Source organism: Apteryx rowi, unplaced genomic scaffold, assembly GCF_003343035.1.
Source record: "Apteryx rowi isolate R43461 unplaced genomic scaffold, aptRow1 scaffold_20, whole genome shotgun sequence".
Classification (NCBI taxonomy): Eukaryota; Metazoa; Chordata; class Aves; order Apterygiformes; family Apterygidae; genus Apteryx; species Apteryx rowi.
In genome coordinates this window covers 1,747,565-1,762,721 of record NW_020448308.1, presented here as the reverse complement: position 1 = coordinate 1,762,721, position 15,157 = coordinate 1,747,565, and the positions used below count along the sequence as shown (strand labels likewise).

The 15,157-nt window shown below is 42.9% G+C and overlaps 2 protein-coding genes across 5 annotated transcripts; one reads left to right on the top strand and one right to left on the bottom strand.

The window, feature by feature from the left end:
• Window positions 1-2,534: 2,534 nt before the first annotated feature.
• On the bottom strand, window positions 2,535-6,727 carry MIS12 (MIS12, kinetochore complex component). Its single transcript, XM_026063730.1, has one exon. It carries the CDS (start codon window positions 6,201-6,203, stop codon window positions 5,571-5,573), a length of 633 nt encoding a protein of 210 aa, XP_025919515.1. The 5' UTR covers window positions 6,204-6,727; the 3' UTR covers window positions 2,535-5,570.
• Window positions 6,728-6,740: 13 nt separating this feature from the next.
• Window positions 6,741-12,711, top strand: DERL2 (derlin 2). Of its 4 annotated transcripts, none has more exons than XM_026063726.1 (7): window positions 6,753-6,883; window positions 7,358-7,423; window positions 7,697-7,770; window positions 8,194-8,287; window positions 8,810-9,005; window positions 9,567-9,657; window positions 11,766-12,711. In XM_026063726.1, the coding sequence occupies exons 1-7, from the start codon at window positions 6,791-6,793 to the stop codon at window positions 11,869-11,871; spliced, it is 720 nt and encodes a 239-aa protein (XP_025919511.1). In that variant the 5' UTR covers window positions 6,753-6,790; the 3' UTR covers window positions 11,872-12,711. The 4 variants fall into 4 exon arrangements, with proteins under 4 accessions (XP_025919512.1, XP_025919511.1, XP_025919514.1 ...); XM_026063729.1 differs by having other exon boundaries at window positions 6,809-6,883; window positions 7,365-7,423; XM_026063728.1 differs by lacking the exon at window positions 6,753-6,883 and adding an exon at window positions 7,159-7,278.
• The last annotated feature ends 2,446 nt before the right edge of the window (window positions 12,712-15,157 follow it).

Below are 15,157 nucleotides of genomic sequence, written 5' to 3'. Positions count from 1 at the left end.
GCGAACCCGACCAGCAACAGAGCCCTGACCGCGTTTCTTTGCTCCAGAGAATCAGACGTTTTGGCGCTAATGCAATCCGAACGCGCCTTTTCCGTGCCCGATTTATTTTAGTGCGCTGAGGAGGGCCGGCAGTGCAGGAGGTTGGGAGGGGAAGCTCGCGAAGGCCCCGAGCTGGGGACGTTCCCCCGAACGCGCGTTATCCTCCTCCAGAAACCCGGGGGCTTCTCTGCTCAGAGCTGGCTCTGCCCGGACGAGGCAGTTTTGGGTCCGGCTTCGAGGCCGACGAGCCGTAGCGGAGCCCGTGGATGGGAGCGGAGAGGAGCTGGCGCTGGCACCAGCTCTGGAATCAGGGAATCGGGGATCTGCAGGAGGATTTAGAGTATTTAAATCAAGTAGCTGCAAAGACTGTGTGGACTATGTGCACATCTGGCAATAACTGAAACGAGCAGAAGCAGACGCGGGTCGCTGGCAGATCCCAAAGGGCAGGTCCTCCGACCCGAGAGGGTCAACGCTGCACCTGCGGTGGCTGGCAAGGCCTTTCCAATGACTCCCTCCCCGAAAAGAGCCCTTCATAGCAGTGAAAATGCTTCACGGACGTGAGATTTCGGTCCCCGATGGAGCTGAGAGCTGCAGATGGAGAAGATAGAAGAGCAACAGCTGTAAGATCATCCAGATGTTTTGTTATGTGATGCATAGCATGAGAATTACACTTGATCGCAGAGCGAGATGTAAGATGTTTTATAAGATGTTTTGTAAATGTGAATTCTTGACATTTATTTCGTGCAGAAACGTACTTTCTCAGAAGGTAAAAGAGATGTGTGTGTCGTGAAGGAAGTCTCCTTTGAAAAGAATTAAGAGACAGAGGCGTGATGGAGGAAGGCACCAAGCCGTTTCTGCCCGACTGCATGCAGGCGAGGAGGCTCTGAGGTGCCTGTGTCTACGCTTTCCTTCGGGGTGACGGCTCCCCTTCAAAAACTGGCACCCACGGCAGTGATCACGAAAAACATACCGGATAATATCCCAGCAGTGTGCAAGCTATCTGGTCGAGAGGAAAAAAGCAAGAGGAAAAAGGTGTAGATGTTTGAGCACAAATGAGTGAAAACTGGAATAACTAATCATGAAAAGAGAAAATACATCATTAAGATGTATAAATACTGTACTTTTTGACCTAGCTTTCCGCAAACACAGGTATGTTCTCTCATGACACGTAATTCCCACATAAAAGGAATAGTGTCTCCTACTCATTAAGGGTAAAACAACTGATTTACCTTAGGAGACATTCAACAATTCTTGGTGCATACAAAAGGTATGGAGCAAAAAGAAACAGACTTTTCCGCAAGCCGAAACCTTGGGACGATCTCCTGGTGCCCTCTGCTGTCCAAATTTTTCACTCAAGAAAGCACAATTTTGATATTTTGACATGCTTATTGGTTTTAGGAGTTAATAGGTTGGCAGCCTGACCTGATTTTTGGTGATAACGTTAAATGATTTTGCTTCATTGCTGTTATTTTAGCTAAAACAGCAGCTTGCCGAAGACAGTTATCTTTGGCTCTTAAACCAAACCAGAGAACCTGTAGCACAGGGGGAAAATACAGGTGATTTCTGAAAACACTTATTGTATTTGCCTTTGAAATGATGGGTAAAAATTGTAGCCTAAAAACATGTAGAAGTGGATGTTTGAGCTGTAAAGGAAAATTAATTCCTCTGCGATACAACTACTGAAAATTTTAACTTGTTACTTTCAACTTATTCTACCTGTGTCCTCAAACTTTGCGACAGGTATTTTCTCCCATCTCCAAACGCTCTTCACTGATCTGTAATTGATATTGTAGAAACATACAACTAAAACTTCCCTTTTCATTCATTTTATGTGTTTACATGTGTTTCCTTTGACTGGAGCGATCGCTCAGAGCGATTTAGACAGCGAACCCGCCTAAACCCTCCTCACCTAGTCAATGATGTCTAATGCTCATTTATGTTCTGCCTGCAGGAGCGGCATCACGTTGCGCTGGGAACCCATTAGCGGGGCTAAGTCTAAGCGGCGCTCGAGCAGAGGCACCAGGGTGCAGGGGACGAAGCGAAGGCGAGGAAAACTGCTTTGCAAGAAGGCGGAACAGCAAAAACAGCTGCTTGTTACTGCTGCGCTCTGGACGCAGCTCGGCGTTCGCGCGTGGCGTGGGTCACTGACGAGAGGCGCTGCGGTGCGGAGCTGGCGTTGGGGCATCGCGGCGCTGCAAGCGGCAACTGCCAAATGAGGTCAGAAAGTCTCACCTTTCGCAGCGGCTTTTGTAGTGGGCGCCAAGTCCCTGTGGCACTTTTGACGAGTGAAAGAATGTCTTCCCCGGGCAAATACTCTTTCTTCAATATTATAAAGACAGCTACAGGCACTCATTCTGTAGTGTGCCTAGCTCATAAATATAGAGAGTGCACCCTGCCTAACTGGATGCACTCTGCAGCAGTTATTTTCCACGTGTGCTCTTCAAGAAAAACCTCAAAGCACAGGACATTATTTGCCTCCCTGTAAATTGATTCTGCATATGCTAAAAAAAAAAAAAAAATCTGAAAAACACTATTGTGATTATTTAGAAACGTTATATGAATTATATAAGCTTGTCTGATCTTCAGAGAACTGGTAATTATATTTTAGAATGGCAAAACATTCAGATGCTTCTTAAATAAGTTTATGGAGGCTTTGCATGACATCCTGCAAATAATTAGTATTGCCAGATTCTCTTTAAAGCTTTTGCATTTAATTTCACCCTGTGGAAGTATTCTTAGATTCATAACATAACGTTTGCATAAGGCAACTTGACCTACAATGAATGTTCCTCTCCCACCACTAAAACCTCTATGGATATATATTTCATTAAATATTTTATTTAAAATGTTATTAAAAAGTTTTTTTAAAACTCATTTGAATTTCATAGGTAACCACTTAAAAAAAAGCATTGTTCCCTCTCATAAAATGATTGTTCTTCATTATATTGTTACCACATATATTACTAAAATATGCTGGATCTCCTGGTGAGGCCTTTTATTACCCTTCAGAAAGGGATTATATCTGGCAACAGCTTTCACACAGTATTTGCCCCCCTGCAGTTAAAGACTCATACTCTTAGAATCGATTTTATGAACAAAAAGGAAGGGGAGAAATCGGGTTATGAAATCTTAATAGCAGGTGAATTTAAGTAGCTGGTATCTCCAGAGGGCTTATGGCAAGTCTCCTTTTTTGCTTCACAGATACAATTTTCCCTGTATGCCATTCATTTTGGCTAAATGTTTTTGTCATCAGTCAACCATAATTTAATCTCACCTAGAGAAGCCTAAACAAAGAAGAAAAGAAAGTTTTCACTGTAATGAATCTCCTCTTGAGAACCCCCATTAGCTAGTAAATGGTTATTTTCCCTGTTCATTTTAATGAATCATTTGTACACCAAAAAAAAAAAAAAAAAAAAAAGCTTTTTCAGGAATAAAGACCTCAGAAGATTAAATTCAACGAATCAATCTTTAATGCAGCAGTGCATAAATCCTGAAGTATAGCATGCATACAAAGTGATGCATATTCAAGCCTTGTAGCTGCTAAAGTGTTTAATCAATGTATATGAAGGCCTTTGTATTCTTAGCATTTCTGACCACAGGTCCAATCCCCGGGGCTCTGCGTACACTAATGCCTTTATGCAAGATTGCAGATAGGAAGTGAAAGGTGAAAATATATTAGTGCCATCTTTTCACACTACTTTTTCCTATTCCTTATTTCTAGTACAAGTTACCAATAGTTTGGAGGATTTCAATGAATATGTCGTGAGGTTATGAGATTTATACAGCCATTACTTTGTCCTGAAGAATGGGTGGCAAGAGATTGTTTCATCCCACTTTGCCAACTACTTGCCTGTAGTTCTACTCTTAGCTAAATGTTCACGGGGTTTTTGGATTCAAGTTATCATCTCAGTTTGTTAATCAGTGGTAGATTTTGTAAATACTATTCTCTACAATTTAGCATGAAATGAAACAGTTTCTACATATTTGCATTTAATTTAAAGAATAGTGATTACTTGATTTTTGCAACAAAATTCATGTCAAGAGTACAAAATGAAGGAGCACTTTTTCAGTAAAAGATTATCTACAGCAGAGATTATAATTTGTCTACTCTTCAAACTTCAGGTTGGACAATATTAGATAACGTTTAAGTCACATACTAAACTGTTTTTTAAGCAAGCAAGCAATCTAATTGTTACTTCCTCCTCTCTTTTTCTCAGCTTCTAAAGTTGAACTGTAGCCTCCATATAGGCTAACATTCACTGAACAGGTCTAGAGTTCAACATTAGAAATTATTTTCCTCTGTGAGGCTTTCAGAGTGGCCATGGAGTCTTATCTTTCTCCAATTGCACATCAAAAATTCAACATATGTTTAAAAATCTTGGCTTTACTAAACTGATTCTATATGAACTCTTCAGATATTTGGGAAGAATTAATTGAAGATGTATTTTATGCTTTTAATACAGTTTTATTGCAAAAACTCCTAAATTACACATAAGTTTAATGTATTTCAAACATCTATGCTTACTGAAGTACAAACGAGTATTAACACTTTATGAAAAAGTAGTACAATCTGTACAGGAGATTCAAAGCCTCCCAAGGCCGCTGAAAAGATTTACACTGACTGTGTAAAACTTGACTCACGTACAGATAGAATAAACTTAATTAAATGACTTCAAAGAACTCATCAGTCAGTCTTCACAACGTTCATACAGGAAAATCTGATTATACATGAACAAAATTAGCTTTGTTATTTAGTAGAAAAAGGACACTAGTCAACAAAAATAAAGCAATATAAGATAAAGTAAGAGAAGTGATCAAATTGTTCACTTTCTCCAGTGGCTTTCCGATTTTAAATCTTTTGAGCAGCGCACTATCCCTGCTCAATGAAAACACAATCTACTTCTTTGCAAAACACATATGTTAAGTGGTAATAAACCTTTAAATCTCAGAAACTGCTCAAAGAGCTGATATTTAATATTGATGCAAACAGATCTATTTCTCATCAGAGGATTTACAAGTGTTGCTATCTTATTCTTTTCTGAGAAACAGCCTTTTTAACACAGCTGCTTCAGAAAATCAGTACAAAGTGTTGATGTCATCACTGACAAAAGCACAGACTTCATTACCTGAACTGGCATCAGTCTGCGATCTCATTTAGACATTCTTCAGGTTTTTTTGGTTTTTTTTTAACCTTAAGATACACAAATGATATTCTGTGTTAAAAGGCAACTTTCATAAAGTCAGGAAACTACCTTTAGTCAGGTTAATCAACACAAATTTTATTCCTGATCACCATTTTCCTTATACATTTCCTAGAAAAAGAAGGTTTTTTCCTCTCCCTGTTTCCTAGTTAAGTTGAGGCAAACTAAGACACTTCAACAAAATTCAGTACAACAGCTTGACCAGCTTTCAGTCTAGTCCTTGCAGGGTTAGAGTAGGGGTTAGAGGAGATGCTTCTGGAAAGGCAGGCCTCTTTATCATTTTAAGTGAGCTGTCTTAATGGCTTTTTTGTTGCCTTTTCAGAATTTCCATTATGCTAACTGATCACTGCTCTGCAGTTTTTTGCTTTTCTTTTCAACATCTTTTAGTACGTCTTGGAGTTTCTTAGAGTTTTGTGTCAGGAATGCAAAGCTTTCTTTGAAGTTGCTGGTCCCGTGTGCTCTACAGATGTTCTCAAGCCCATCAAACCACTGCAAAATCTTTTCAAGTTCAGCCTGAACAGTCTTCTGTTCTTCAATTTCTGCTAGAAGTGCCTGGCTCGCAGATGCCTCGGCCCTGTACTGCTGCTGTAGCTGATCGATCTCATCCTGGAGCGCCTGGAACTGTTCTTTAGTGTACGGGTACTGCTCATGGACCTTGTCCTCAGGAAGGAGCACATTCTTGGGGATGTTCAACACCAGCTGCAAAAGCACTTCTTCCATTTTACTGAAGAGTTGATCAAAGTGCTCCTTCATGAAGAGAAGAAATTTCTCCGTGCTCTTCCGGATCTGGAATGGGCTGATTTTAGCGTTGGGAAACCCATCCAGTTTCTTCAGGATGACACTCTCAACAACCAGCATCATCTCGAAGAGGTAGTCCTGGAACGCGATGTAGACGCGCAGCATGCACGTCTGCGGCGTGAAGCCGAAAAACTGGGCCTCGTAGGCCATGGGGTTGACCGACATCTTGGCGAAGGAGCCTCGAAAGCCCGCGCGGAGACGGCAGCGAGGGCGGCGCCGCCGGGAAGGCGGAGGGGCAGCGCGAGGACGGCGCCGCTTTCCACGGGAGGCCCAGGCCAGCCGCCGCCTCCCGGGGCACCGGGCCCTGTCCCCTCTCTCAGCCGCGGCCTCGCTCGCACCGGCACCGCAGGCTGAGCCCGCGGCTCCTCACGGCCCCCGGAGCAGCGTCGCGGGGGAGGGAACCTCGCGGGACCGGACCGGACCGGCCTCCGCTCACCCTCAGGCCGCCTCCGCGCTTCCACCGCTTCCCGCCTCGCTCGAACCCGCTCCGGCGGGCCGGCCTCACCGCCAGCCAATCAGCGAGCAGAAGCGAGCCGCGAGAAACTACGCGCCGGCCAATCACCGAGCGCTCCGGCTTGAGAGGCGGGGAAAGAGGGGGAGACGCGGCTCCCGCGGGCTCGGCCAATGAGAGCGCGGCGCGACGGCTCGGGCGCGGCCGGCGCCCATTGGCTCCGCGGGGCACTGGCGGGGAGGGGGAGGAACGGCGCGCGCAGGCGCACGGCGGAAGCGGAAGCTGCGCGGGGGGCGCTAAGATGGCGTACCAGACCTTCCGGCAGGAGTACCTCCAGGTGCCGCCCGTGACGCGGGCCTACACCACGGCCTGCGTCCTCACCACCGCCGCCGTGGTGAGTGCGGCCGCCGCGGGGGGCGGGGCTGGCGCGGGGAGCCCCGGGAAGCCGCTGGGGCGCGGAGGAGGAGAGGGGAGCGGCCTCCGGGGCGGGGTTGGGCGAGGCGGCCTGGCGCCGTCCCGCGGCCGGGGGGCGCGGAAGGGGCTGCCTCGGCCAGGCCGCTCTCCTCGGGGCCGGGGCTCTTCCCCGCGGCGGCGGCCCCGGAGCGGCGGGCCCCCACCCCGGGAGGAGTGGTGGCACGGCCCCGCTGCCCGCCTCCGAGCCGGGAAAGGGGCAAAGTGCCAACAAGTGCTAAACAGCGCCTGCGGGGCCGGAGCGGTAACCGGGAGAGCTCAGCTAGAAGCTGTGTGTGCTCACGGACCGGCGTCGTGGGCTTGTCTTGCACAGAGAAAGTGGGTGACCTGTTCGGGTTTGTACCGCCTAACTCTTTCTTGGTATATTAATGTCATCGAATGTTCTTTTCTTTTTCAGCAATTAGAACTAATCACGCCCTTTCAACTATATTTCAACCCTGAATTAATATTTAAACACTTTCAAGTAAGTGTTTTCTAAAGTGTGGGAGTTCTTAAAAAAGCTGTTAAGCTTTTAAGCGCTTGTGTTTTCAGAACTGACTTATAAATGACTATTACTTTTTGTATTAGTTTTACAATTTAGTAATAAAGCTGAAATGAAGATCTGTGTATCTTAGCTCAAATCTTAGATTCTGTGACTGTAAAGGAGACTGATTTCATTTACTTGCAAACTTTTCTATTTAGACAATTAAAAAAAATTTTTTCATGTTTAAATTCCTTGTGTTTGTTTTATTTCCAGGTATGGAGGTTAATCACAAACTACTTATTTTTTGGACCAGTTGGCTTTAATTTTTTATTTAACATGATCTTTTTGTATCCTTCATCAAGTTTGTTTCCTCTACTTGGAAAGCAAAGCTCCAGTGTAGAGGCACATTGCTAGGAAAAGGTTCGATTCTGCTGCACTGTGAAGTTACTGGGAGCTTAGTGATGCTGATTTCACTGATGGGAACTCCTTCAAGCTGTCAAGAATTTTGCCATTTTTTTCTATGGTGTTAGAACTTGAGTCTACAAGCCTGATCCTTCCGGGATTTTCAAGCAGACTGGTCCTAGCATGTGGGAGAAAGTTCCAAGAGTAATTCTGTTGTCCAGGGTCTGGCTTCTCTGCTGAGGCACCCAGTTGATGAAGTAAATTGGTATAAAGTTTACATGCAAGTTTGTGTATAATTGAAACCTTTTCTGCTTGAATTTTTCTGTTAATTTCATTTGCTATCAAACTTTCCTGACCTGTGACTTCAGATATCGTTACTGCCGAATGCTTGAAGAAGGCTCTTTTCGAGGTCGGACGGCAGATTTTGTATTTATGTTCCTTTTTGGTGGACTTTTAATGACTGTATCCTTTTTTTTTTTCTTTTTTTTTTTCTTTCTAACTGCATTAGTAAAGCTAAAGATATGTGAATGAGAACTCAAACTGTGCTGTTATGCTTCTCTTCGTTCTTAGATGATGAGATACTTTGCTTGTAGTATGAGGGATAGTGATGTTAAGGTAGTTTTGAATGTTTTGTGACTGTCATTTCTGTCAGATATTGGGCTGATCTTTTAGTCTTTTTAATGCTAGGTTTAGGATTATGGAAATGAGATTCTCAGACAAGATGCTATTACTTAAGTGATTTCATGCTAAATTATACTGTGAAGAGAATATTCATGCTGCGGGTATCCTAAATCCTGCTATAAGTGTTGAATTTGATTGACAATAGATTTGATTGACTTGAATCTGGGGGAAGTGGAGGGAGGAACTGTATGGAAAACATAAGATAATAGGTCAGGTTGTCAAATTCCTGTCATGTTTGATCTCAAAACAGCTATTTTAAGTGACTCGTAACTGTGAACTGTTTTCTTTAACTAGCCATCCCAGCTTTTTGGCTTGTTTGTAAACTTGGTTTTCTTGGGTCAGGCATTCACAATAATGCTTGTGTATGTATGGAGCCGCAGGAATCCCTATGTCCGTATGAACTTTTTTGGTCTTCTCATCTTTCAAGCCCCATTTCTACCTTGGGTACTGATGGGTTTTTCACTGCTTTTGGGGAACTCCATCATTGTGGATCTCCTGGGTAAGAAATTGCAAGAATCATAAGAATCTGTTCCTGCTAGTGTTCTACATGGGGAGAAAATGTGGAAAAACCCAACGGACAAATGCCTCCTACTTGTGGCTTAGTATTAGTTTATCTGGTATAAGGATAGTATATTTATACGAGGCTTTCCTGGTTTCTAAACATTATAGTGTATTTAGTGCTGTAACAGGGATGAAAAGAATTTCTGGTGCTTTGGCTCTTTTTTGCTTGAAAACAGCTCAGATACATAATCTGATCATGGGTATCAGGCTACTGATATAAAATAGTTTATATATACTACTATTTTTATTAGTTCTTATAAAGCCATAATGTCATGTTTAATAATGACAGGTTGTTTTCTTTTGTGTTAATGTCTTGCAGCATATGTTATACATTTCATCCGATACCAACTTGCTTCATTGTTTTTCATATTTTTCTTCCCCATCATATTTTCTGTGAAGGGAAGCAACTTGTGTGTTTTCTGAAAACTCTAGTGGAGCCCTTGTAAGTTGTAAAGGAGAAGTACTGAAAATTACCATTTGACGTTTCTTTGTGTACTAGGCATTGCAGTTGGGCATATATATTTTTTCTTAGAAGACGTCTTTCCCAATCAGCCTGGTGGTGGGAGGCTTCTGAGAACACCATCTGTCCTGTAAGTGTTGGTTTCTGATTTGGAATAGATTTTGAAATGTGCTTGTGTGGAAAGCTGTTTATAATTCATTTAAATCAACCTCTGGTAAGTTAGGCAGCCTGAGACAGGATTGCAGTAAATCTGTGCTTGCTATTTTATTAATTCATTTGTTACCAAACAAGGGAGGGGGGTGTTTTGCAGATATGCAAGTGGGAACTATCTTCTTTAAAGGGTTTTTGTGATCCTTGATAGTCTTTGCTTAACTGAGTTTTGCTTGTTGGTGGTGCAAAAGATGCATAAATCTCTTACTGAGATGAGGCTCAAGAGTCCTGCTGCTTAAGAACACAGTGATTGAGGTATTTAATTTAGCTTTTGGGGAGGGTGGGGGAAATGGAATGATCCTCACTCATGTCAAAATTTTGACAGGGGACTGCAGTGTTTATAGTATTCAGTGGTGCTGTTCCTCCTTGCTTCCTCTTATGTAGTGGGCTGTAATCATCTGGAATGCCATACAACAGCTTGGATGAGACCAGCTTGCCTAAATGACAGGGTAGTTTGAGACATGGAAAGCTGAGGTCTCTGAAACTCTGAGAATTGTGCAGAGCTGAACTGATTCTCTTTTTGGCTTGAACTGGTTTCCAGACACCTGGGTAGTTAAATGTCATATTCAGATATATGCTTAGTTAAACTAACTTGTCATGGCTGTTTGATTGTCCAGATACTTCCGTTGATGTTTCATTTTTCTTCCCTCTACACTTTGCCTTCAGCAAGTAACTGTACCAGGTGATCTGTACAGGAATACCTGTCCTAGAACATCTATGCTGGTCACTCTTGTGCGCCTGCACTAATATAATCCAGCCTTAACACCCAAAGACTGTTCCCAGTGCAGGCTGCCTTTGCATATCCTTATTGCACATATGTAGTTGGGCACTCATTTGTCTCTTTGCATTTATATCTGAGCTTTCCCATTTTCTCGGAGGATATATGCACTGAGCTGTGTGCAGGAGGCATCATAAGGCTGCTAGAGCAACGCATGCTGCTTCAGTAAATCTCTTTCTCTGTGGAGGTGTCAGGCTGACTTCAGGCTGCTGTTTGGAGTGCTGCATCAACCAGTGAAAAATTCCCCTTTGTCTTGGTGCCTGTAGATAGTGTGTGTGTGTGTTTGTTTTACCCCAAGACTTTATCTCTGGGGGTTTAGGGTTGAAGTTCTCTGATCATTGTATCCACTCAAGAACAATTAAGTCCTCCTACATGTCTGTGTTCAGAAGGCTGCTTATGATTCTTGTCTGGGTCTAGATTTGTTAATCTTTTCGCAGATGCTTTCACTTTCTTTGTGTAAGCTGTAATACTCCTAGCACTTTCCATTTTTCACTTTCTGCAAACTTTTCTGAAATGTCCTGTCACTCTTGTGAAGGGAATTAATCCCTTTAGCTATTCTAAGAACTGTCTTGTTAAACATTCCCTACTTCTTGGACATGTTGGATATAATAGTTGTTTGTATCCAGCCTATGATTTTCTGTTTCAAATAATTTGATACACTTTATTCCTAGATCAAGAAATCTATGAAGAGATAGAACCTCTAAAACTAGTTTTAAGAGTGACAGAACAACCTACAAGATTAAGCGTAATTTTTGTAAATTGGAAACTCCAAGTCTCTAATCTGGATGCAGCCGCAGACTCTTCTGCAGACTTCAAGTCTGCCTGTCAATGCCTGTATCCTGTCTGTAAAATTGAGATAATATTGACCGTAATTGACTCTTACTGATAACATTTGTCCACCTCTCAAGATGTGAAGAGCTATTTAATGTTCCATTCTCATTTTGGTCCCTTATCCTGTCCTGTATGAAATTCTGTATGAAAACTGTATGAATGAAATTCTGCCTTACGTGAAAGACAGAATTCTAATGTTCAGTTAAATCTCATCAGTCTCAGTTGATTCAGCCACAAAAGTCTTGCCCTTCTTCCAGATGTCTCCTAGCCGGAGCACACATGTGACTTGGGTATAAATCAGTGATTCATTCACGGGTTGTTTCTGAGGGGGACCCTGTATGCATGAAGAATCTGAGCAGTCTTGTTATTACTGTGAAATGTCTACTAAAAAAACCAAAACAGCCTTTTCTGTTTTCCAGGAAAGCAATATTTGATACACCAGAAGAGGATCCTAATTACAATCCCTTGCCAGAAGAACGACCAGGAGGATTTGCATGGGGAGAAGGTCAGCGCCTTGGAGGCTAATAGGTGGCCGTGCCAAAACCCAGCAACAGCTGGGAGAGACTTAACTGAAGTACCATACTGGGGATTCTCCTATTTCTCCATCACAGAAAGAACACTTTTTGAAAGCTCTATGGTTCTGAATACAAGCACTTTATGAAATGATAGTCTAATCCAAGAAGCTTCCAGGCTACCAGTGCCTTCCCTGGTTGGGGGTTGTATTGCACTGGTAATGAAAATATCAATCTAGTGGAGCCAAAAAACTAAAACTGGAAACCATTTCCTGTCAGCTTTGGTTAATAAGACCACAAGTACTTGTTTAAAGTGATTTCTAAAGCATTTTTTTCAAGTTATTTGATACAGGAAACTATATGGGAAACTTTACAGGGGACAGAATAAAACTTTTTGGTTTTAACTCCTTTTTTTTATTCTTAGATAAACAAGCTTACAACACGGTTGAAAGTGTAAGTCCCTCTTTCAATGGCAGAAGTCTGTAGTCTGAGCTGCTAATGTCTCTGGTCCCGTTTGAATTGTAAGAAATACAACGTTCAGCATAATGCAGGCTTTTTATTTTGCCAGTTGTGTATGGTTTTGGAATGTGCCTTGGTGTGAATAGACTTTCAGGCTGAGACTGTGTTTTGATAGGTTTTTCCATGACAAGTGTGTGTTCAGATGACAAGGTTTGAGCTACTGGACTGTTAAAATAGATACTCTTACAAAATCCACCCCCCCACACACCCTCCCCAACACACCCAATCCTAGCAGTAATTAAATTATTTTGAAAACTAGAGAAGAGCTTGTCTGGAGTCTGAACTGCTCAAATACCTCAGACAATGAGTTGAATAAAATGTCTTGTGGATCCTTTTTGGTTACCTTTTTGTGTAATCTTACAGTCTTGGGGCAGGTGGTGGAAAAAAATCCAGAGGCTGGAAAAAAAATAAGTCCCTGAAGAGGCAGCTTTAGTGCTGGCTTCTCCCACAAATGTCTCTCCCACAGCTGCTAGGAAAAAGGACTGTTCATTCAGCGTGCTCAATTTTTGGTCTACATAGGAAGTTTGTTGCAGGAGGACTGAGTGGTAGGGACATCTGTCCAAGAAGAATCAGTGACACTGAGTGGGATTTAGCTTAAAATTAGATGGAGAAAAATTTCTGTAAGAGGAGCCATGTAAACAGTTTAGAGTGTAGTTCAGCTGGTAAAGCTGAATCGCTCTTTGGACTCTGTAGATGGTACCAAGTAGCTCTCTGCTGACTGTGTCATAACAGATAGAAGCAATAAGATATTGCTGAACAGCATAGGAAGGCTGGGCTTACATACATCTGTATTCAGTTCTGTCTTGTTGTTTAGTCTCAGGTTTTGCTGTTCTTGTTCTTAAACTTGCTACAGGTTTTTAACTGGTTTGTAATCCAGATTTAATGTGTCAGGATCTTACAGAATAATGCATTGCTCACAAGCAGTATATTGGAAGTGTTAAACAAATACAGTGCAAACATTTGTATCTGTGTCTTATCTCTTAAGGGTTACGAAAAACTTGAGAGGAAGAATTTTTTTTTTTCCCCCTCAAACACCTTTTAAATCTTACTTTCTAGGAGTTCTAAAAATGTTGTAGGCAATACTGCTTAAGGATTGCTTTTTGAGACAGGAAATTAAAAGCCGTTTTTAGTTCTGCATTTAAAAGCCTCTCAGTAGTTTCTTGGTGGAATGTTGGTGAGTGGGGCTGGAGCTGAAGGACAACCTTGTAGCTAGGATAAAGCCTTCTGTAAATCCAAAGCCCCGCTGTGAAGTGGGCAACGTGATGTGTGCCTTCCTGAGGAAGACCTGCTGTTCTTAGCAAGTGATATATTGACAAGATAGCTTGTCCCTCCTTGTTCTTCCAAAATTATTTGCCTTGCACACTTCCTACCGCACTGGTGGAATGCTTAAGTTTGTATGCTTCCCTTTACCAAATAATACCATAGTATCCAAGTCTGGGAGGGACTTGGAAATGTTACTTAATTGTACCCCAGGGCAAAATTGAGACCGTATATGTTATTAGTGGCAGATTGTCTAACCTGTTCTTTAATAGTCCTTGAAAGCCTTCTTTGGGCATTCTGTCCCTTAAAGAAGTATATTTAAATTCCAAAGTCATCTTTGGAAAGTGTATCAACAGATGTGTGATGTCAGAGGTGCCAAAAAATAATAAATTAGAATGACATACCTGTCTTGCAACACAGGTGCCTTGGATGCTGCCCTGTCTTTGTGTCTGATCTTCGCATGGATTAATACTTCCAGAAGGTTGGATTGTTTGCTGTCAAAACCACTGCTTTGGTTGGGGAGCACTTCTTGTGCCTTTGTGTGAAGAATGCATTTTAAATACTGTCAATTTTACTTCAGGATTTTGTCTCTGGCCTTTTAGCACCCTCTTGCATTGTGCTAGTTCAAAGTGCAGGTGGACTTGGCTGGATAAGTATCAGCCACCTGTTTCAACAAGCTCCTTCTTCCAGGTGGATGCTTTTTGCAGATACCGAAATGAAGTCTTGGACATGGCTACAGCTTTGCCCAGATAAGGAGACATCTGTGGGCCTGTTCTAGGCCTGGAGTTGCATGTGAAACCTCCCTGCTTTGCACAGTCCGCTGTGGTGCTATTTCAGTTTCCTGCACTTCTCTTGGTGCTTCTCCTGAAATTCACTTACTTAGCCCTAAGAAGTTGCTGTTTATAACCCTAAATCAGGGAAGTGTGATATAATCATCAATTTGTTGATGATTATATCTTAGCTTTTTTCATAAAAGAATGAAACACCCTGTTACTGAGTCTTTCCTAATCCTTAGGAACATTTGTATGAGGAAGCTCTATATTCTTGGAGATCTGTTTCTTTAAACAGCTTTTGATTGGAGTTTTGCCATTTTTTAGGAATTTCTAGTGGCTGAAGCAAGCTTTAATTTTTAGGTGGCCAATCGGATTGGCATCAAAATCTTTCCAGACAATCTAAACTCTAAGTGCAAAGTGTTTACTCCTGGGGATCTATGTTAAGATAGGAGGTTTGAGTCTTGCTCCACAACTAGGAGCCTGGGTCAAAGACTTCCGCCCCTCTTCTCCAGGAGCAGAGACCAACATGGGCGAGTCAGTGCATGCGTGCTTTTTTGCGTTCTTGCGTGCTCGCTCCGGGGAGTGCACCCCCGCGGTAGTCCTTGCGTGGGTGCGTGCGCTGGCTGCCCTGGGCGCAGGGCTGGGCGTAGGGAACTACATTCCCCACAATGCCCCGCTCCGGCGCAGAGGGTCACGTGGCGGTGGCGCGATGACGCCATGGCGGTGCGTCGAGGAGAGGCGGCGGCC